Consider the following 23,494-nt stretch of genomic DNA (forward strand, 5'->3'; position numbering starts at 1 on the left):
AAGAAAACTCTTTTCCATAAGCAGTTCAAAGGACAAAATCTTAGCAGTAGCGAGAATAAGCTGCCCCTGGTTTATTGAAAGCACGGATCAGATGATTTCTGTAGCTAGAGGATTACCCAGGATAAAGCTAATCCCATGTTACCTACAGCCTTCTTGGTCATCCATTCATTCCCTTCAAACTAGTGGTGGAGCATTAAAACTAAATCTCAACTAAATATTGATAGACAATTAGTGTGAGTGTGCATGTCACAAATTAGCACAAAACTAATTGTCCCAGGAGTTGATGACAGCAAGGTTAGGAACAGATCAGAAGCCAAACTGATCCATATAATTAGCCCAAAACCAAACCCCCGACAACAACTCCCAAACAAGACAAGTGCAGACGTAGTTAAGGCAGCCACTCAGGAAATCTTGGCTTGGGGAAGATGACTCTAAATGAAGGACTATAGCATTCACCATTATGTCTTTGGTAGGAGTCAGAGGGAACCCCCGGGGCTCTTCAGCACAGCACGGCACAACTTTTCAAAGGGCTCCAGATTAAAGTCACTGAAAGTTCCCACTGGGGTCTGAGGCCAGGATCCCATTAAGCAGCCCAACCACACCGCCGGCCATAATTGTGTCGTTGAGAATTCAGAGCAGTGGTTGCTTGATAAGCGAATTTAGGGTGAAATAAAAAAAAAGGCAGGAGGCTTAAAAAAAGAAAAAAAAAAAGGGGGGGGGGAGTAGAGGAGGACCATTATACCCTTCATTCGCTCAACCCTAATTTGTTTTAAACGACTGAGGGAAAGGTGAGCTCTTTATGAAGCAATCAAGCCCACACTATTTTCAGCTGTGTGACAGAATGCTGATAGGTGGAAAATACTTTATCACAACATACTGCTGTTAGGTGTTAGCACTACTTGCCTTGCAGTAGAGCATTCAATATAATGGGTGAGGATATTCTCTTTAAGTTTTCTTTTAAATAATCATAATGTTACTCAGAGTTACACACCAACACAAGTCATTTAGTCAGTAAATAAAAGCACTTAACTTTGAAAGACAAAAAAAAAATCCACTTTTATTTATTATTTGGTTTCATTGTGGTTTTCAACATCATATAGAATGTATTCAATTCTCCAAAGCCTGGCAAAATATCTAAATTCAAACTTGAGAAAAGAACATCTAACATACGCAGTAGCAGTTGGCTGTGGACAAACAGAGTTTGCATTAATGGTTGCATCCGAACTTTGTCATCTTAATAGGAACCGGTTCTCTTTACATCTGGTGCATCACCCAAAAATGTTTGAAAAGGTTTAAGCAGTATCTGTAGCTCTCAAGTTAAGATTCAGCTCAGCAAACAAATGAAACAAATGAGTACATTCTTTGAAACTAACGTATGGAACCCAAAGATATTATTGTAATCCAAGTGCAATAAACCAAAGATTATGTCAAAAGTTTTAAGTGGATTTTTTCTGCTTTTTCTTCTCTGCCTCCTCTTCTTTTTCCTTCTCTATTTCGGCCACCAGGGTCTCAATTTCCTTGGATTCCAAAATCTATAAACACAGAAATCAGATCATGCAAAAGCTAAAATAATAATATGCAACATATTATCCAGATTAGGTTAACGGCGTACCTTGAGTGGCTGATTTCGTCTAATAACAGCAAGTTCAATATTCTTTCCTCCTGACTGGACAACCTGTGATCAATTAGGGGATAATAAGAGGAGAATTTCCACTTAAGATGGATATCACTTGGTAAAACTGTTAAAAAAAATACCTTTACTATCTGAACAGCTAGTTTTTAGATCAGGTCAGAACTGTTTTCAGTTGCAAGTATATTTCTGTAAATCCTAAAATTCTACAGTCAACTTCATTGCAGCAAGTACTTTTTCTAACTGTTTTAACATGTAGGACTTATGAGAACAGAACATTTACTGAGTTGTGCTAACAATTTAAAATTACACTTCAGGTACATGTTTCACTTGAACATTTTTGTCGTGGAAACGCTCAGTGCAGAAATTAAATGATGAGAGAGCAACTTTAGTAAAACAAGCTGATGCAAAGGTTTAAATATGACCTTACCTCAAGCAAAGCTTTGATAGCCAACTTGATGGCCTCATTGTCCCCAGCGATGGCTTCGTCTGTGTAATTCTTCTCCAAAAACTCCCTCACTGTTTTCGCGCTGCGGCCGATGGCATTTGCCTGAATATTTTTTTCACAAAGTTGTACAGCAAAATCAACGGGAATTGTTTTCAGACCAGCACTTTCTTTGTCAAGCAAGCAAAAAGAACAGTGTGATGAAAATAAAGAAATATATATATAAAAAAAACAAAAAAACACTGACCTTCCAAGCATGGTAGGTCCCCGATGGGTCCGTCTGATACAGCCTTGGAGTTCCATCGTAGTCAAAGCCAACAATTAATGCAGAGATTCCAAACGGCCTGCGTCCGTTGCTTTGAGTATAACGCTATTAAGGAAATGAGAGAATACTCACAATAACTAAGTCGTTGTCATTTGTCATTGTTACTTTCCAAAATCTGTAAATTACCTGTTTCAGAGTAGCGATGTATCTTGTGATATACTCCACTGTGACAGGATCCTCAACTGTTAGCCTGTGACTCTGGCATTCAACCCGAGCTCTGTTTATCACAATACGGGCATCTGCTGTCAGACCTTAAAAACAAAGCAAGAAATTAAACCACTAAAGCAAGGAGACGGTGAAAGAAATTATAAGGAACATCTGTATATTGCCCTAATTTTAATCCAATTATCTGTTCATCATGCCAAGCATCCATTATCTATGTCAGAAAGGAAAAATAAAAACTGATTTCTGAGTTACCCGCAAACGCCATGCAGACATGTTCATCCAGTGCACAGATCTTGCGGACGGTTCTTTCTTCCTGCAACTTTGCAACGGATTTCTTCTCCACGCCAAGAACGACAATATCTTTACCTCTGATTCCAACCTGAGGACAAGAAACAGCATATGATTATTACTAAATGTTTTAGAAACAGCACATATTTTATATTTAGGGGTTCACATGTGACACACTTACTGATGCAGAGTAAATCCACAACACATGTATTCAACCAACTTTAAAAGACTAAGGATGTGTTTCAGTAAGGAAGTCCCAACAAAATTTGAATATAATTAATGACCTATAAAAACAGCCAAATTAAAACAGATAGTGCAGAGAGCTTTTTGCATAGAAAAAATTACTTTGTTTCTTATTTTAAAAATAATAAATATAAAATCAGGAGGAGCATGGCACAATGAAAGAACACTAGGCAACTTTTGGTCAGAGGGACTACATTTTCTGAAGCAGTAAACGTCTTACATTGTTTCATCAGCTGTAATCATTTTCAGATCTGTTATTACAGCTACTCAGTTTGCTTAGTGTAAATTAAAAAAAACTAATAAGTGGACACTGCTTGTTTTTACACATTCATAGAGTCTTTAAATCATACTTATGAGAAGGATTTTACAGAAGAACAAAGACTTAATGTGACTTATTTACAATCATCTTAAACCTCATCTCCGAATTATTTTGTTGCATCACTTTGTCCAAATTTTGACTAATAGCAAGAACTTGTTGATCAACATTTAGATTTTTATACCAAAAAGAATAAAAATCATTTTAGAATAAAGGACTTATACCAACTTCTTTATGCCAAACATGATTTGGTATAAATTCCTGTTCCTGCATAGAGTAATTCTTTGTAGCAATTAGAAGATATACCTACCCTGAAAAACATTTCTCAATACTATCTTACTACAAGTAAAAACAAAGGTGACCATTATTTGGCTTAATTTTAATTATTTTATAATCATCCTTTCTCTCCGTGTCTCATTATTTAAAATCACATCAAAATCGAAAGTACTGTGAGAGTGACACAGCGACAAAATGCTAACAGTGGTGATTTTCAACTCCACGAGTATCGTCTCCAATATATTACCAGTGCGATTAAAATAACTCCTGTTCAACAACAACATTTAGCCACAATAAAATTCAAAATGTAACAGACAATGTTATCAAATTACATTACTGAGCAAGTAATAAGTGATTGCTAGCAGCTAGTTTGTTGGCTAATAGAGGCTGACCACGTTAGCTTTAGCATCGATTCAATTTAAAACACTTACTGCGGTGGAACCTTTCTTCACAGCTTCTTGTGCATACTCTACTTGAAAGAGATGACCGTCGGGGGAAAAGACAGTAATTGCTCTGTCATATCTTGCCGCCATCGCACTGCAAGACAAGCTGGAAGAGACGAAAAGGAGAAAAGCTCAATCTAATGATTCAGCTAGTTAGCAACGAGCGGCTCAATTTGAGAAATGAAACTGCGCATGCGCGATACCTATGAACTGCGGATGATAAAAATGGCAAAGGCCGCGTGAGTGTCAATTGTACGTCAGTTACGCCGCCATTTTATAAGTGGCATCTTTTAGCTAAACGTATAAAAAACATATATATTATCTAAGTTTAGATCAAGCTGTCTGTCTAACGCTCGAGCATCTCATATAGTTTTTTTTATTGCAACTAAATACGTGTCTACATTTCTTTATGTTGTTTTACATCTGGCATGTAGCAAGTAAACACAAGACTGTCAACAGTTAGTAATTCATTATTAACATATAAGCGACTTAATATATTTTTTCGAAGAAACTGCATACGTGTATTTTGAGCATACTGTGTTTCGCAGTGGTTTTTCATGTAATAACTGTTCATTGTGTCTCAAAAATCACCATCGAATGCAACTACGTGTTTCTGACTCTTTAAATGTCTTGCATGTAAACTTTCTTTTTAATTCCCTCCAATTAAAACAACTTCAGCAAAGTTGAATTGCTTTACAAGGCGAACTTGCCACCCACAACATGACGGACACAGCAGCCTCGTTTCCAGGGGCCAACATGTCTATAGGGCCAACAACGCCCCTGCTTACAGATTCTCAACAAATTAGAATCACTCACAAACTACGCTTAGAAAAGCTACAGTCACACATAATTACAGTTCTATTTCTTACCAGTTATATTAGTACATCGCATAACGACTACGCGGTATGTCCGTGTGTGTGATTTGAAAAAGAACATTATTTATTTGTATTATTATTATTATTATTATTATTATTATTATTATTACTATTATTATTATTATTATTATTATTATTATTATTATTATTATTATTATTACTTAAATTAAAGTTTGACAGTTTCCCCGTTTTGTGTTTTTCTACTCTTTTGTAGACTGTTCCACTAAACGTTGGAGGGGGGGGGGGGGTTAATTAGATAAAGTCAAAAACGATATATTCGCAAAGAAAACCAAGTATTTAATATCTAACAATTTATCTACTGTAAATGTGATTTTCTAGTTACAACACAGTGGAAATAAAGATTGGCACAAAGAAGTGTGTTTGAATTTCCCGTCACCCCCCCAAAACGGACCGCTGCATTACGAAATTGCACCGTATTGAGCGCTGTGGGATCAGAGTTTTACCGATTTGTCCTGTGTTAGCCACTTGGGGACTTTTTATGCTGTAGCTCGCTTTTATTCGTAATTTTTATCACCATGTCGGTGGCTTTTGCACCTCACAGACAGCGAAAGGGTGATATAACACCCGCTGGAATACAAAAGGTAATTCATCAGTTTCTTTTTTTTTCCCGCGGATCATTATGGAGGCTACGGTTTGAGACGCTGCTGCTAGCTGTTGAGATTGTCTGTGTAGCAGTGCCCATCTAAGTCCAACTGTGGGCAGATCGGTAACACTGTTACACGATCAAAGCGCGGTGAATACGAAACTCCCTAGAAGCAGGATGCCGTGTGTACACAGGGAAACCAAAGTGAACTTGTCATGCTAGTGGAAAATTGTTCGTTAGATGAATGAAGGCCTTTGGTTTTGTTAGCAATGCACAGCTAGCATGCAAGACACGTCTTTGTTAGCGTGAAACGCACGCTTACATTTCACAAAAAAACCTCATCTCTTTGTCTTCAACTACAACAGAATAAACACCAGAAAGCACAACTCGAACGGGACTGATTATATAGTCTTATTTCGTTTTTTCTTAAAATGAGAAGTAACATAGAAGTTACATTATGCGCATTTTACTTTTCCAGTTACTTGATGAAAACAACCAGCTGATCCAGTGTATAATGGACTTCCAGAGTAAAGGCAAAACAGCCGAATGTTCTCAGTAAGTTTCCCAAGTTTAGTTTCTTCTGTACAGTTCATTTAATTAAATGTGGAGCATTAATTAATCTCAATCTACCAGCTATCAACAGATGCTGCACAGAAATTTAGTGTATCTGGCTACGATAGCAGACTCCAATCAAAACGTACAGTCTCTCCTCCCTGCTGTGAGTATTGGTCTGGGATAATTAACTTATGTTTTATATAACTATGGCTTCCATGTTAATGTTGCTATATTTAGTCAGTGTCTCACTGTTGAGGTCCTCTACCAGTTATAGACAATTAGAGTAATTTGAATAACATTTTACATTAAATGTGTTTATTGCTATTTTGTTTTTAAATTAAAATTAAGTATTCATTCATTCTTTTATTTTTTTAGCTGCTGCAGTTTTCTAAAATTCCAGGTTTTAACCAATACACTGTGATGTTTTTATAAGGTTATGAGGAAAAAAAATGTTTAAATTAATTCTGATTTTAGCAAATTACTAAAAAGAGTGTTTTTTATGTGCTGTCTCCTTTTTTCTCTGAATTATATGATCTGTATTCATTGTATATATTTTTATAGTACAAGCTTGTTCATTTAAATCTATCTCTGTCACTAATCAAGTATGATTGAAAACAGTCTAATGCTTCCCTATAGAAGAGATAGACTGTTTTCAATCATACTTGATTAGTGAGAACATTTTAGATTTTTTATTTATTTTTTTTACTAGATTTTCTTTCCTGCAGACAGAGATGTCATTATTTTTTCAGACAACTGATGCGTGTGTTTGTGGTATTCACCTACAGCCACCCACTCAAAACATGCCCATGGGGCCTGGTGGCATGAACCAGAGCGGACCCTCTCCCCAGCCCCCTCACGGTCACAACATGCCCTCTGAGGGGATGGTGAGCGGTGGCCCTCCAGCTCCCCATATGCAGAACCAGATGAATGGACAGATGCCTGGTAAGTCCCCTGTCTCGGCAGCCCCTATTTCTTGTCTTTCTTTCTTTCTTTTTTTTTTGTTCCTCCTTCCACAGTTTCTGTCTCACCCTGAGTTGCCTGGCAACACCACAGCACTATGAGGGAGGTCGTTTGGCTGAAGGATGATGTCACCCATTCGTGCTGTGGTGGGGATCTATGATGTGATCTCTATTTCTGATTCTTTTATTTTTTATTGAAACACAACACTTTGTTGACATGTTGCTTCTGACCCTGTCGCGTGGAGGTAAGTCACTTTTGACAAACCAACACCCATGGAGTAATCGGAAAGAAGTGCGTTATCGCTATAGCAGCAATCACATTTTACTCCCATGTAGTTTGGTGTCTTTTTTTTTTTTTTTTCCCTAATGACTTATGAGAGAAAAACTAAATTGTGATTTGTGAAAGTGTTATCTGTAGATGCTTTTAGAAGACGTTGGTCTACAGTATCTCAAAAAAGCAGTTGGGAAAATAAAATGTTTGCCAATTTAATCACGACCCCTTGTCTTTACATCTGCCTAAATTCTTTTTTTGAACCTCAATATGTAAAGTAATTTTAGTCTGATGGGACACCAAAACCAAGCACAAGCTTGGCTATCTTTTTTTTTTTTTTTTTTTTTTTTTTTAGCTTTAAGTGTAACTTCAGGATACACTCCTCTTTGCATTAGAACACCAGAAATACAGAGGTTGATATGCAATAATTTAACTAAACTTCAATAATAAATGACAACTTAACTTATTCTACATTTTAAATGAAGAAACAAATTGTATTATCCATTGCACGAAAAGATGAAAAGGCTGGTGTTAAATACCATGTTAGAGTATATCAAGTTACTGTGATTTATTTATTTTTTTTTTTATTTTTATTTTTTTGCTCTGTTCTGTTTTCTAGGGCCTAATCATATGCCCATGCAAGGTCCTGGTCCGGGTCCCAACCAGCCTCCAAACATGCCCAGCGGCTCCATGAACATGCCCCCCAGCAGCCATGGCTCTATGGGGGTTTACAATCACGCGGTGCCCTCTTCGCAGGGCATGCCGGCTCAGAGCCAGATGAACATGACCCAGGGTCAGCCTATGGGAAGCTACGGGCCTCGACCAAACATGAACATGCAACCCAGTCAAGGTGAACGGATGCATTCGCAAGTTTCCCTTTTTGGCCGCGTTGATTTGAAACTGTTCATCACTTTCAATGGCGTTTGCTGTAAGACACACACAGCGCCGTGCAAAAGTATTCACACCTCTTGAACTTTTTCACATCTTATCATGTTGGAGCTCAATGTGTTTTGAGTATCATGTTGTGGCTTTGGATTATTCATCAGGCACGTAGACATTTTTTCACTTATCGGGAAGAAATATGAGAAGTACTTGTTTGAGGTCGGAGAAGATGAGGCAAAGTTTCACAGTCCAGCATGGCAGTAACTTTTAACTCTGTCAGATCTACAATGGGGTTGTTAAAATGAAAGCATTTTCCAGTATAATTTGCAATTGAGCATTCAGATCTAAGTTAAGTTGAACATTTTTGGGCAAGACTTTAAAGTTGATGTTCACAGATGCTCCCCACCATATCTACTTGAGCTTGACCTATTTTGCAAAGAACATGTAACGTTTTTACTGTCCAGACTTGCAGCTGTAATGACCCCAAAAGGCGATTCTACCAAGTACTCGCCCAGAGTGGATATAGAACATCTGAAATCACACATTTCAGATGTTTTATTGATACAAGATGTGGAAACCATGTACTACACTCGCAATTCACCATCGTACGCCACTGTGTTCTGTCAGATATGACAAAATGTGAAAGTTGAAGAGGAACAAAGCAGTTTATTCAATGCTGCTTTTGCTTTATGCATTGCCTGTGTACTGCAGGTCCCATGATGCATCAGCAGCCTCCAACGCAGCAGTACAACATGCCTCCTGGTGGTGGTGGACAACACTACCAAGGGCAACAGACTCCAATGGGCATGATGGGCCAGGTCAATCAAGGGAACCATGTTATGGGACAGAGGCCGATGCCACCCTACAGACCCCCGCAGCAAGGTATTCCTCTCAGTCTCTCTTAGGTGTGCCAGTCGTGAGCGTTGGTCTTTCCTCTTTATAACCCCTTCCTTCTGTATTTCCTGCTCCTGTTTCACTTAGCTTCTTCTGCTCCGTCCACTGTAGTTCAGATATCTTGATGAGAAATTGGGTGTAACTTGAAAGTTTTCAGCCTTGAACAAAGCAAAGAAGCAGCCAACAAAGAGCTCCCCAGCGAGAATAAGCCGCAAAAGAACCCGTCCTCTTTAACCTTGCCCCCTTACACAAGGCATTCAACAACACCTTGAATCTACCTGTGTATATGTTGTATGTAGGACCCCCCCAGCAGTACCCAGGGCAGGAAGACTACTATGGGGACCAGTACAGTCACGCAGGACAGGGAGCCTCAGAAGGTAGGAGAACCCTCCAGTCACTTGGAGAAGATGTTCACTGAATTGACACAGACCAAGAAATTGTAATGAAGCTGAAATTTACGGTTTCTTCCTCATTACCCGGGAGAATGCCCGTTTTGAATACGGTGCTCTAAATCTGAAATCATAAAACATCAACAATGTTTTAGAGGTTCACGCGATTTGGAGAAGGTGCTGCGTTTCGTCAGCAAGTTAGGATCTATGCAGAAAATGTATAAAATGCTCACTTTTTGCCTTTAATTACATGGCATCGTACTACATGACGCTGTGGACAGTTTGTTTCTAGTAATGTTCACCAAACAAATTCTTAATAACAACCAGGGACATGCAGAAGAGCACCACAAGTGGCGTACAAACCGCGAGCCATTGTTGAGTAGTATGAAACAGTTGGTGCTCTCCAGCTTGTTGGGTGAAGGATTGCTATTGATGCACTAGCAGCCATGCTAGAAAATAAGAAATATAAACCTCTTTCTCTTTGTCCTGTTAACATTTACTGTTGTTTTCCTCCTCTACTCACCAACCCCTTTCATTTAACCCTATAAACACGTTTCACTCTCTACAGTAGTCATGTGAAGAACTAAAAACGTGGCTTCCTAAATTCCACTCTTCAACATCTGACCTCACTATGCCATGCTGAGATTCTCTGACCTCTAAATAATTAAAATCAGAGTAGATATTTATTCCTTAATGTCACTTAGTATTACTTATTCTGTTGTCAAATCACAAAATAAAGAGTTTTTTTTATTATTATTATTACTTTTAATTAGTTACTTTTACAAAAATCAAGAAGTTTACACATATTTACTTAGTGGTTGGTAGAATTGACTTTAATGCATCGAATAGTTTGGGTTTTCCTCAAGAAACCTCTCACAATAGCTTCCTGGAATTTAGGCCTATTCCTCCTGACAGATCTGTGGGAACTGAGTCAGGATTTGGAAGCCACCTTCAGTTGTGGTGATGACCTGAGGCTTGCAAAGCTGCAAATGTTTTCTTCCAAATGTAACAGTGGTCATTATGGCCAAACACTTCAGATTTAAAGAAAAATTATGTTGTTTTTTTTTGTTTATCTTATTTTATTTTTTTATTTTCTGGGACTAGAAAAACATTTTGTATCTAAGGTCATTTTAAGGGCACATAAGTCCTTCTTAAACAATGTGAGAGCTGGACTTTCCCAATATTGTTTATACCTACATATTTGTAAATGTGGCACCTTTGGGGATTTGGAATTTGTACCCAAGGATGAACCAGACCTTATAGTCTCCGCTAGTTTCTTTTTTTTTTTTTGTTTGTTTGTTTGTTTTTTCTTGTATCGGATGTCAGAAAGGAAGCAGTATATTTGAATTGTGGCCTTTACATAAATTCACACCTTCAATCGAAACTTAAGCCATGACATCGTCATCTAGGCTTTTCCAAGTTATTTAACAGCTCAGTTATGTCCAAATACATTACTGGAATTGAAAGAGTTGAAAAGCATTCTCTTAAAAAAAAAAAAAAAAGGTATTTTTGTACAGAATATGTAAATATCCAGTTTCATTTGTATTTGATGCTGTAGTGGTGACTCGTACAAAAAGAAACGGCCTTCCATTTATACCGGGTGATTACTTACGCAGTAACGCAGAAGTCGATTGCACTTTCCAACGACTTATGTGCATCCTATTTACGTCCATGTGGTTAACAAGTCATGCTCGTACTCCTTGAAGGTAACGCACAGTATGGCCAGCAACAAGAAGCATACCAGCAAGGCCCGCCACAACAGCAGGGTTATCCTCCGCAGCAGCAGTATCCAGGTCAACAAGGTTACCCACCACAGCAGCAGGGTTATGGTAAGTTCCATACTTTTACCTTTAGGAGACATATTTGTCCTCTAGGAGGCACTGTCGGTTTTCTGATCACTTTTTTTTTTTTTTTTTTTTGCTTTCCCCCCAAAAAAAAAAAATGTAATTTTTTGCAGTGGCTTACAGTCAGAGCCCCTTTGAAAAATATTACTACCCCATGCAATTTCTCTGTTTTTGTTGTATTTTAGCAAAATTGTTTGTGAAATCTGAATATTGTTATGGGACTTTGTAATTTTCCCCACAAAACATACCAGTTAGGTCATGGACAATATTACGGTGTTGTGGGAAAGCAGGTTAGGTTGGAAAATAACATGCCGAGCTTTGAACATATTGTAGAGTCCATCCATCAGATGAAAAAGAGAAGAAGCACAACATTGTTGCAGCATGGACAGTACTGTCCAAGAATGTTTATGTTGAGCTGGAAAAAGGAAACTGAACAGAGTTTATTGGAAGATGGGGGGAATAAAACTAAATGCAGGGCATTCATAGCAGAATATGTTAAAGATTTGACACTAGATCAGAGGTTCAATTTTCCAGCACCACAACGCCCTAAAGTTGCATTCATGCAATTACAAGACACTTTATCTTGCTTCACTCTACAGCAGTTGACAGTTTATAAAGTTTCTTTTTTTTTTTTTCATTTTATTAAAATTCCTGTGCAGCATGATTAGCTATTATGGTAGATACTTTGCAACTTTTTTGGATAAACAGAACTTTCCATACTCTTATAGATTGACCCATGATTCCCTACTAGATTTGCCAACATCATGATATTCGCAGAACTCTAAGAACTAAATCCACCTTACCATTTTTAGAAACCTTTGCTGTTAAAGTTGACTTCTTGAATCTCTTGAGGCATGTTTCCTCATCACATTTTTTTTTTCTCCTTTTATTGGAACCTTCCACCATTTGGCCTGTATCTTAGCCAAAGCTCATTTTAGTAATGAGCTAGCACAGAAGCAGAGGCTGTGAGGTGAGATTCATCTGGCACACACACACGCCTGCTCTCGAAGGCCCCCACAAGGTTATACACAACAGCATAAGGCATTACGAGCGCCTAACGATGCTGCGTGGGCCTCATTTGACTTCAACCCTCAGTCCTTCACAGCAGTTACAGAGCTTGTTGCAGTGTGCAGAGGCTGATGAGATGATTTTATTTTATTTTTTATTTTTTAAATGAAACTTCCTCCTCTAATGAAGACCAGCCGAATTTCATTGATGGGTCTTCTTGCATTAGTGGACCACTGCCTGACTTGCTTGCTCATTGCAGGTTCGGCCATTAAGGAGACAACCTAACTAAATAGTTTAAAAATGCAGATATAAATGAAATTGTTGGTACTAGGGGTGGATTAGGACTATATCTAATAGCAATGCAACTGCTGGAAATTTTAATGACAATATTGGCCCATCTTTTTCTTTTGTTGCCATTCCATACTGTCTCTTGCACCCACTATTAGCTTTAGCTCCCCACTTCCTAAAGTCACATATCTGGTGTAGGCATTAAAGCTGCAGTGTGTAACTTTTATAAAAATGTTTTTTTTTATGTACTCCTTGAAACCTTCATTATTTTCTGACAGTATAACATGAGATACTTGATCTGTGTGAAAAGATTTAGCTCCTCTGCCTTTTTCTTGTGGTCCTACTTCCATCTGCAGAAATACATCTCTCCCAGTTTGACGCAACCAATCAGATCCAGGAGTCAGGACTTAGCACCGGCAATAATGCTCATGCATATGCTGCTCAATCAAATGTTATAATTTCAAAGTACTAATGGCAGAGAAGCAACTTACAGCTTTAAGGGAAGATTACCAATATATTTAGGTTAAGATATTTGGTTAAATTATTTGTCACACCTAATGTTGACCCTTAAATTAAACCAAAATACCTTTAAAGGTTGAATTTATCAAAGTGTTAAGACACCCCAAGTTTGGCTAGAATGTACTTCAAGACTTTGACATCTTAAAAGCCGCTATCAAACAAATCTGTTGTAAAAACTAAATTTAAAGTGAGAGTGTAAGCAGCGTCTGTCAGAGGTGTCAAAAGTTGCTTTTGCAGATTTTTCAGTCAACTTAAGGGAATTTAAGCGTGTCTTGTTTTTAACTCATTCTACTGAATATTTATTGCAGGTCCCTCCCAGAGTGGCCCAGGACAGTATCCCAACTACCCACAGGGACAGGGACAGCAGTACGGGGGCTACCGTCCCCCTCAGCCCGGACCCCCACAGGGCCAACAGCAGCGCCCGTACGGTTATGACCAGGTGAGTATAGCCAAAGGACTAAATGGTCACAAAGACTTGTTTGTGCATCAGGATTAGTGTTTTTTTTCTTGTTACTGTTAATGCCAAATTATTATCAATGAAATGAGAAAACATTAATGGGTAGTGTGTTTTGCATGCTGTTGTCATTTTTGGTGGTTAAATGTGTCCTTCCCAGTGGAAGTTATGTGTTTAGTGTCTTTTTGCTCTCAATTCTCAGTCTTGCTTGTGTTTTGTGGCTTATGTGGAATCCTATTTCAGTGATAAATGAGGGCTTTAAAGAGGATTCTTCCTTCTACTCGATGCGGCCTGCGTCAGTGTTTTGAAGGGGGATCGATTTGCTGCCCTGTATTACCTGTGGTCTTATGTGGGGGACCACAGCCGCACTTTGATATCTTTATCTTTGAACATTTAGGGGCACATGAGGAAATAAAGAAGCGGGGATTTGAACCCCTGACTAGCTCTATAAGAAGCAAAGGTAATGGTTGCTGTGAAGACCTCAACGTTAAATCTAGACACTTGACCACTTAGCGTTAATTTGCATTTGTTATGTTTCTTCTGCCTCTCCTCTATCCCTTTCAGTCTTTCTTTGTAGTTTTCCCTCCCTTCCTTTTTTTTATTTTTATTTTTTTTTTACACTTATTTATTTATTTTTATCTACCAGGGGTCGAACTGCAAGTAATGAGGTCCAAGAAAAAAACAAAAAAAACATACATGGTCTGCAACCAAAGGCTGTGTCTTTAATCGACTTTAATTTGCAACAGTTAATTGATTAAACTGTGTTTAAAGGGGTGTAGCGGTACATGTGACGGTCCTAAGCTGTTCAGTTATTTTTTATTGGTTAGTTGGGGCTTTTTTTAAACTACAAACCTAGGGCACACGGGACATTTTGTCAGTCGCATAAGTTCCCTTCTTCATACTTCAATCCTCACCAGACCCTATGCAACGTGTTGCATGAAGGTTAAGCTTCAGGCCCAAATTAGGCCTTGTATTACCATGTGTCTCCGCTAATTTAGATTAAAAAGTAGACTTCTCTAAACATGACTATTTACAGACGGTATTAAAATCTGGCCTGAACTGAAAATTCAGTGTGCCATATTGTTCTGAAGTAAAAGTTAAAATATTTTTTATTGTTTTTGTGCATTTTATCAGAGGTTGCAGCAGTTATGGAAGTTCCTTTTGTAGTTTGTGTAGTGGTAATGCTGAGATAATAATAATAAAATAAAAAAAATTAAGTATTTTTAATGTTTTTTTTTTTTAAAGCATTTTAAGTTCTGGAGAAAAATGAATATTCAAGCAAATGGATAATGTTCATTTCAAATCAATAATTATGTGTGCTGTTACACCCCTAACATTACAACTTGCAATGTCAAAGTTTAAATTCATAGTTTCTATTAATACCAAACGCATATTTCGACCCCTGTTTAGGAATGCATTAAATAGAACTGTTAAAGCAGATTTTTCTCATTTAAAAGTAGCCTCCTATTTTTCAGAAGTAATTTTTGTGCCCAAACTTGATATGTTAAGTTAGTTTAGTGCTTTTAAATTGTGAAGTCATGTTGCCACCTGCTGGTCAATACCAGTCAGTGCAGATACATTATCAATCATGTTTTACAGAGTAACACTGCAACTTGAGATGTTTCTTTGCACCGTGCTGAGGGTCGTTTAAAAGCTCAGTAACATGCGTCTGTCGTATTTCACTCTACAGGGCCAGTATGGAAATTACCAGCAATGAGAAATGGTCACAGTTTACCTACACAACTCCTCTCTGATCTCTGAGTTTTGACCTCTGGTCAGCTGCTAAGCAGACAATAATGATGGTTTCAGCTCAGATCCTCCCGGACACAAACACGCTTATGAATACAAGATATGTTTTCCCCTGTTTTTGGGCTTTTACCCTCTCCAGCGAAATGTATCCCTGTTCATCATGCACATGTCAAAGTCGGTGACCTTGCTCCAGTGTCTCAAAGCGGCAATGCCTTAACAAAAAAAAAAAAAAATGGAACTGCCTTATCCTTTAGCATTGCAGAGTGAGGAATGTGGCAACAAAGATTTTTGGACACCAAAACTCAAATGTCAAATTTTCAATGTGTTTGAGTGCATCAGCTCCCTGCCCTTCAACTCTCCAATCACAAGAAGCAATAACGTAGGGATTTGCTAGGGGGGTTTGAAGACAAAAAGATGCACCAGGTGAATTTCCAACTAGGCCAATGGTACATGTCTCAGTGTATGTGATGATGTAAAAAAAACAAAAAAAAACTGTTATTTTGTGCTTTTTAGATCAAGCTAACTTTGTATAAGATGTTGAAAACTAGTACTAAGCCTGTGTCGTTTATTTTAAAGAAGCGTATGTGTCCCTCTTTTTCTTTTTTTTTAAGCTTTTTAATGACGGTAAATCCCATACAGTTTTTTTTTTCTTTGTTATTGAATTGTATGACTAATAAATTAGATCTGCAATGTATGTGACATGGACTCTGTATAAATCAATATTTTATGAAAAATGCCATAGATAAAATTTCCTTAAAAACAATATGGGCAGCATAAGACAACCCATAAAAACTGAAGTGTTAAGTGAGGTATTTTTCTCTTTTTTTTTTTCTTTTTTTTTTACCACAGTACCTGACAAAATAAGGCCTTCTTCCTTAACAGTTGTTCTCAGAGAGGTAATACTGTATGTAGCAGATTGTAAATTGATCTCAGTTGGGAGTTTTTTTTTATTATTATTATTATTATTATTATTATTATTATCACTTTCTGAAAAGATCGACAGCTTGTTTGAAGAGTGGTAAATGGGAAAGCCCAACATGATTTCTTTTCTAAGATTATTTTTTTTGTTTTTACTAACCTGTTATTTGACATTGCTGGAATCATGTCGCCCCCCCTTTGAAGAAACGTCTGAGTTGATGTCATTCAAGTAGTGTTTTGTGTGAATAATGAATATTGTTACTGTCAAATATGTAACATAATATGTGAAAATAATGTTCTGAAGTGGATTCCTTCAACACAGTATAGACTGGTTGTGCAGTTTTATATCACTGGCTTGATATCTGTATTATGGTGCATATTTTATTGATCCCATATGTACAGCAGCGTAAAGATGAGGAACTGACTGTCCTCTGATATTGTTTATATGGCTGTTTTAATATTTTTCAGTCTGCACCCCATTCAAGTGGAGGTCACATAATGTGTCTTGGCAATGTGAACTGTACATTCTAATAAATTGGAAGAATCTTTAATATATTTTTGTGTGGATTTTTTTAGCCCCTTGTTCGAAAGATGTTATGAATACATTGTTTTGCTGCAGTTTTTGTAACTCTTGAACCCTTTCATCAAGAAAACTATTAATTGTACCCTCCAGAAGACTTGGTCTTATGAAAGACTAGCGAGAAGGAAGGCTTAAAAGGTACTTCTTCACAGGGGACACAAACGTGGAACAAGGTGCTCTGGTCAGATGAGGGCAAAATGTAGCTGTTCGGTCGAAAGCGACACATCACCCTAAACGCATGGTGGTGACGGCGTCATGCTGTGGGGATGCTTTTAGCAGGGTCAGGAAAGCTGGTCAGAGCAGGTGGATAGAGGAAAACACAGGGCAACACTGGAAGGAAACTGGTTAGTGGCTGTAAAAGGTCTAAATATCTTCCAGTGGGAAGATGAGAAGTATAGTTTGAGAGCTACAATGGAACAGTTGAGGTCAAATTATATTTGTAAGAGTCGCTCAGTAAGGTCAAGATCTAAATCCAACTGCAACTGACAAATGCTCTCCATTCAGTCTGTCCATGCAAAAAAGCCTGGAAAGATTGTTCAGCCTTTACGAGCAAAACTTGTAGACATACAGCCGTAATTGCATCATAAACTTATGTTGTAAGTCAAGGGAATAAATGCAAACGCCTTCTGCATTTTAACATTTTTCTCTTTCTTTGAAAAACACTTTGAATGCTTCAGAATTATTCTCTCGTTAGTGTCGGTCTGTTACAGAAAATCTTAATGAATGTTGTTAAATGAGACCTATTATGTAAAATTCACATTTTGCATGTTTTTGTACTTCCATTTAAATCTACTGCTTCTAGAAATCATCCAAGCAATAAACAAAAAGAAAAACATTCCACCATTTTTTTGGCAATCATTGGATTTTTGTGTCTGGAAAAGGAGCCATTTGACAAACCTGCCCATTATGATGTTACGTTTGGCGAGTGCTGCTCCTCACCTGGAAACCCCAATCAATCCAGTCCTCTCACATAGTAACCCAAGCAGAGCACTGCCCATTTCATTATTAGAAGATTAGGACATTTGGTCAGCTGATTTTACTGCTGTATGCGCTGTACAATGTCTGCTGAAAAAGGCAAGTGCTGTACAAGACACTAAGTGAAGCCACTGAAAGTGGCGGCCGAAGTCATAAAAGTTTTTAAATTTTATGACTCAAATGTTCTGCATGTATCATTTTTTAATTTTTTTATGGGAATGATTTAAAAAACAAAAAAGAGGAAAAGAGAGGCAGGAAATCCTGTGACCACTTAAGAGGACAAATAACACTGAATGCCAAAGAGTTGCGGACATGTGACATGTTCAGGCACCACTGCTGTGTCATTGATGGCCGAGGACTTCTTCTGGGCCTGACTCAGGTCAAAGACATGCAGTTGTACAATTGTGCATCCGTTTGCAGCTATTTTCAAGTGTATAAAGTGTGAAAGTAAACACGGAGGTGGAGGCGCAGCCAGAAACAGCTTACATACTTACATAAAAATGACAGATATCAAAAATGGCGCATTGATTTTGTGCATAAAATGTAATGAACCTGTTTTGTATAGCCCACCCCAACTTGTTCAAAATGGAAAGACAAGAGGCCCATTAAAAAAAAAAAAAAAAAACACGGTAAAGGCTTCAGATATATGAACTCTTGCAAGAGCAAAAGCATTCATCCTGTGGCACATATCATAAACAAGATGTGCGCTATTGGTGCTGTCATAATGTGACAGTATGATCTAATTGTTTTATGTGGTTGCGCATAAAACCCTGATAATGACCCTGCCCTGCTCAGCAGTGGTCTGCTTCGGCCAGATGCATCCAGAGAGGTCCAGAGCACATTTACACCCAAAATTACCTTCCGTGCCCCCTCTTTCCTTTGCCGCTTCCTCCAGAGAGGTAGAGGGACTACCTGTCACTTTGGGGGGAGTTATGCAGATGGTACAACAGATGTGTGGCCGAAGCACGTGACCAGAGAGCTGCGTTTGGTGTTAAGAGGGCCACTGACTTGGTACAGATGGTGGAAGCGATGATGAGAGCGATAAAAGTGCTGCAAGGTAAAAAAAAAAAAAAAAGATTTTAACTCCCACCATACCATACCTATTCACCATACCTGTATGTTTAGATTTCATATTTACATTTGTGTTTCCCTGCTAAGATTTAGTGGCATTGCACCATCACCCCACACCACCCTGCTGCTCCACAGCTGGCTGCCCCACCCTTCCCAGCTGCCACTGGGCCTCCCCCTGGCCCGGGCGCTTGGCAGAGCCTGCGTTTTGGGCGCTCCCCCACCAGTCCTCCCTGGCAGCTGCTGCCCTCAGCTGCGCTCCTGCAGACGGTATTGGGGTCGGACAAAGTCACTCCTCCTGCGACCATGTGTGAGGCCGTTGTGGGAGGATGAAGAGGAGGCAAGGAGACTCTTGGCTCAGATGAAAGATTCTTAAATTTAAAATGATGGATGCAAGACATGGAGAATCAGGGGCAAGCCTTTTGGAAACGTGTTTGTCTGTGGCTTCTTAGTCTTTTTCTATATATGTATGTCTGACAAAAAGCAGAAAGCCACAAGTACTGCAATGCAAATAGTGAAGTGGCAGCATCATTAAAGGGGATGATTATCTTGTTCAATATTTTGATAATTATAATTCAGGGCACCTTTCAGAGGAGGCACCTAACCACTGAGGAGAAAATGACATTGTGATCATAGCTGGCAGGCAAGATGTGATCTCTCTCTCCCTCCAACCAGCTCTCCTTTTCACTCTTTCATACTCACACTCTCGGTGTGACAGAAAGTCTATGGGGAGGTATAAGAGGTAGTTATGGGGGGAATGCAGCAGCCTCCACAGTTTAATTGGAGATGTGTCACACTAAATAAATGGTGCAAAAACAAGCGCTGACTGGAGGCTTGAGGGAGGGGCCCTGGGGATGCAGCCTGTTTTATTGGGCAGGAGCTTTTGCACCGCTCCAGGGTGAAACGGGACTGTGCACTTGCAGAGATGCCCCCCGAACCACTAAAACCAACGTGCCTCCTGAAGACCACCGTGGAGGATGAAGACAAAGACATCCTTTCTTTCCTTTTTCGCTCTGCAGAAAAGCGTCTTAATGGTGGTTAGAGGAAGGTTTAAGGGAGAGCACGGTGACCTGGTTGTTTTCTCATTCAATGAGGGGCAAATCTTTGGTCCTCATCTGTAATTTCAATATCTGCACAGTGCCAGACAAATCTATAACCGTAAAAACAAAATCTTGAGCAAGCACCGTCTGCGCCACACAACTACTGGATCCTCTTTATGTCAATTTATGTTTTTAGAAGAAGGCAAACCACAGCCTCTAGCCAATTTCATTTCTATGTGTAATCCATATATGACCTCTAAGTAACCAGGAGAATGTGTTTTCCAATATTATATTAATTTTCATATAACTTTGCTCATGCAGTGTGCGTGTTTGCACCTTAGCTTCCAGAGTTCATGGCACAGGGGCTTGATTTACCTCTAGTATGTGCTGCAGTAATTGGATGTGACACCATTCTCTCTGCTCTCCCCAGGGGATATATCAGGAATCTGACTATTATGGACCTAGTCATGAATATGTCACGACAGCTGCAAACAAAGGCTCTCCATTTGGATAAGGCTCCTCCTCAATACATGTTTTCTCTCCACTAATGTATATGAGACATTTGCTGCTTATTTATTTTCAGCTGAAGCAGAAATAAATAATCAGCACTCGTCACTGACTTGCTTTATTTGATTACAAACTAAAATACCACTCAAGAATATTTGCGTTGTACAATGTTTGTTGTATTTAGTTTGTTAGTTTTTTTTTGTTTGTTTTTTTACAGAGACATTTTACATTAATTTTCAATAAATAATTAAATAAATAAATAAATAAATATGGCACAGATAGTCAAAGTACAGTTTTCATCTGTTCCCAATAGACATGAATTACAGTCAATTTGTAATTCAGGATTTAAAAAAAAAACAAAAAAACAATCAAGGTCCAAATAAAAGAAAAGCCATGTTTGAAACTTAAAGTTTTCACGTTTTCTTAAAATAACCAGGTTTAGTCAGCCCCTCAGCCCCACAACAGGTTTATTTCAGCTTTTTTTCTTCATTTTTGACACGCAAATATTTCTGATTCTAAAGGAAATTTTACTTCATTTACTAAAAGAAAAGACTATCCAAACAAACGCCATCTCATGTCAGAGGTCTCAAACTCCAGTCCTCAAGGGCTGGAGTCCTGCAACTTTCAGATGTCTCTGCTTCAGCACACCTGGCTCCAATATTAGCTCATTATCAGAGCTCTGTTGAGCCTGTCTGCATGCAAGTGAGGCAGTTTAGCCATTTAATCCAAGTGTGTAGGACAGGGGACACATCTAAAGGTTGCAGGACACCGACTCTTGAGGACTGGAGTGTGAGGCCACTGCCTTATGTGTAAAGTATATTACCACCTAAACCTAATAAATGGTTCTGCCACCCGTAGCAGCAAAAATTAGAGCGAAATATTTGCAGTCTGAGTCTCAATTTATCTTCATCTGTATTTTGATCCATTCAGAGGTGCACTTGTCATTGTGACATCTGTTCTTGAATTTTTTTAAATCATGGCAAACTATGCTGCTTTTTGAGATTGTGCCTACTTTATGTTAGCTTGGTAAAAACCAGCAGCTTGTTCAACACATTGCTTTGTTCAGGGGGGTCTGGACCCTTAGCTATTGAGATATGATTGCTTGCTGAAGGTGTGGACTTTGCTTTTTAACTCAGGCTGTCTTTATCTGACGTTAAAATTAGTCTGATATTATGAAACATCAAAGTGTGACAAAAAGCAATGTAATGAAGTCTGTGCAAAAACAGAATTCATACAACGGTTATTTAAACCTCTGCAGGGTTGCAGCAGGATTGGTTGTCACTTTAACATCGACGTGTGGTTCAAACAATGTCCTATCAATAATAATGTATCACAAATTTAGCAGACACATGCTTGCTTCACAGTTACGTGGGTAAGTTGTCATATCAAATTTCAAAACAACTGAAAATATATTTTTGAACCACAAATACACGGACACGTTGATACCCTAGAAAGACATTGTTTTTGCATGCAATCGGTGCGCAGCGCTTCATTTAAATCCTATTGTTTGTTGAGAGCTTTAGCCATCAATTCAAACTTAGCGTGGTGTTTTGTATGCGCTGTGGCCCCCAAAAAAGTAGTCTCTGGGTAAAATAGCAGGTATGCTGATATCAGTATTCCCACAGCCTGCATAATTGCTGTAATTTGCTTTCCCTTTGGGTAATCTGTAAACATGGCTGTTTTGATGTTTTTGGCATCCTCCATTGGCTGAGCTCTGTACTCCTCCAGCGGAGCCCCCATCCCAGCCCAGGGTGACACAAATAGATCCTTCCCCAGAAGGCGCACGTAGTTCCACATGGGCACAATCAATACAACCCAGCCATCGCTGGAACTGTAGCGGTATTAAAAGCACCCCGTAAGCTGCCTCTCACCACGCCGGTATTTTAGGGAAATAAAGCTATTGATCTTCCGGGACTTCTGGCAGGGCATTAACCTGGGTCCACAAATTAGAACGTGCTCATCTGGACACATCTGCCTGCGATGTTGCAAAAAGGCCTGCCCTGAGGAGAGAGGAGGAGAGCTGGGAGGCCTGCTGCTTTCAGTGATGAGAGGAGCGCTACACGACGCCCGTGTCAGAGCAGGGGAGGCGTCTGGATGCCCAGGACTTCCATTAGAAGCCCAGGATGGTGGCATGGGTCGATGTTGTAAGGTTTGGTCGGGGGTACTCCATCTCAGATCAGTGTGGTTCCTTCCCACTGATGTTGAGGGAGAGAGGGGGCTGACCCACAGTAAAGCTGAACCCCTAACTGGAGGGACAATGAAAGAAAGGCTTGCTGCTACCGCTGTTTGTTTCGCCAGAGCTGGAAAATGTTTCTATATAAAACTGAATACAGATTTTTTTGTTTTTGTTTTGTTTTGCTTCACAAAAACATATAACTACAGATTATTAATAAAGATTGCACAAAAATGTAATAGTCACTGACTCATAAAGTTACTGACTCGTTAACATCTAAAATCGACAGAAAGCTGCAGTGTCAGATTTTCAGAGTACACAAGCAGAGTACAAAACCCAGAACTACACTTGATGTACACTATAAAACTCAATGGCCCATTTTACTCTGATGGGTCTTTTTGGTTGAGCTGTCATACAAATACAAAAGATTTTTAGGATTGTGCCAGCATTTTTTTTTTTTTTTCAAACTCTCCCATTTCTGACACCAGCTGTTATGGCAGTTTTTTTTTATAGATCAATAACGATCAAAATGCCTCAGTGAATGATAAGGGAGATTAATAATGCTTTTCTCATTACATTTATTTTCAGAAGAACCCAGAAAAAGGACAGAAGGCATCGGTGGGACGTTTGCCCACTGCATTGTACCAGAATCGATCAGGGGAAGCTTAGTGTTTCAGTCCAACAGCACTTCCTCACGACCTATAGGACAATTGCTTCTCAAAACTATTCATCCTGCACTCTAGTCGAACAACTGGCTGAGTATTTGGGACTGTTTTACTGTAACTTGAAACACTACATGCCCCATTCTCAG

The 23,494-nt window shown here is 38.9% G+C and overlaps 2 protein-coding genes across 4 annotated transcripts; one reads left to right on the forward strand and one right to left on the reverse strand.

Annotated features, from left to right (window-relative positions):
• Positions 1 to 1,030: 1,030 nt before the first annotated feature.
• psma8 (proteasome 20S subunit alpha 8) lies at positions 1,031 to 4,330 on the reverse strand. Its single transcript, XM_015053954.1, has 7 exons — positions 4,120 to 4,330; positions 2,818 to 2,944; positions 2,527 to 2,651; positions 2,323 to 2,445; positions 2,061 to 2,180; positions 1,613 to 1,675; positions 1,031 to 1,532 (listed from the first exon to the last, which is right to left on the reverse strand). Exons 1-7 carry the CDS (start codon positions 4,219 to 4,221, stop codon positions 1,437 to 1,439), a joined length of 756 nt encoding a protein of 251 aa, XP_014909440.1. The 5' UTR covers positions 4,222 to 4,330; the 3' UTR covers positions 1,031 to 1,436.
• Positions 4,331 to 5,420: 1,090 nt separating this feature from the next.
• On the forward strand, positions 5,421 to 15,904 carry ss18 (SS18 subunit of BAF chromatin remodeling complex). 3 transcript variants are annotated; one of them, XM_015053949.1, is made up of 11 exons: positions 5,422 to 5,608; positions 6,089 to 6,165; positions 6,244 to 6,328; positions 6,951 to 7,107; positions 8,015 to 8,245; positions 8,989 to 9,159; positions 9,471 to 9,548; positions 11,267 to 11,389; positions 13,528 to 13,658; positions 14,071 to 14,133; positions 15,364 to 15,904. In XM_015053949.1, exons 1-10 carry the CDS (start codon positions 5,543 to 5,545, stop codon positions 14,086 to 14,088), a joined length of 1,137 nt encoding a protein of 378 aa, XP_014909435.1. In that variant the 5' UTR covers positions 5,422 to 5,542; the 3' UTR covers positions 14,089 to 14,133; positions 15,364 to 15,904. The 3 variants fall into 3 exon arrangements, with proteins under 3 accessions (XP_014909436.1, XP_014909435.1, XP_014909434.1); XM_015053948.1 differs by lacking the exon at positions 14,071 to 14,133; XM_015053950.1 differs by lacking the exons at positions 9,471 to 9,548; positions 14,071 to 14,133 and having other exon boundaries at positions 5,421 to 5,608.
• Positions 15,905 to 23,494: the final 7,590 nt, after the last annotated feature.

This window comes from Poecilia latipinna, unplaced genomic scaffold, assembly GCF_001443285.1.
Source record: "Poecilia latipinna isolate Pla-1442-1.1 unplaced genomic scaffold, P_latipinna-1.0 Scaffold1217, whole genome shotgun sequence".
Lineage (NCBI taxonomy): Eukaryota > Metazoa > Chordata > Actinopteri > Cyprinodontiformes > Poeciliidae > Poecilia > Poecilia latipinna.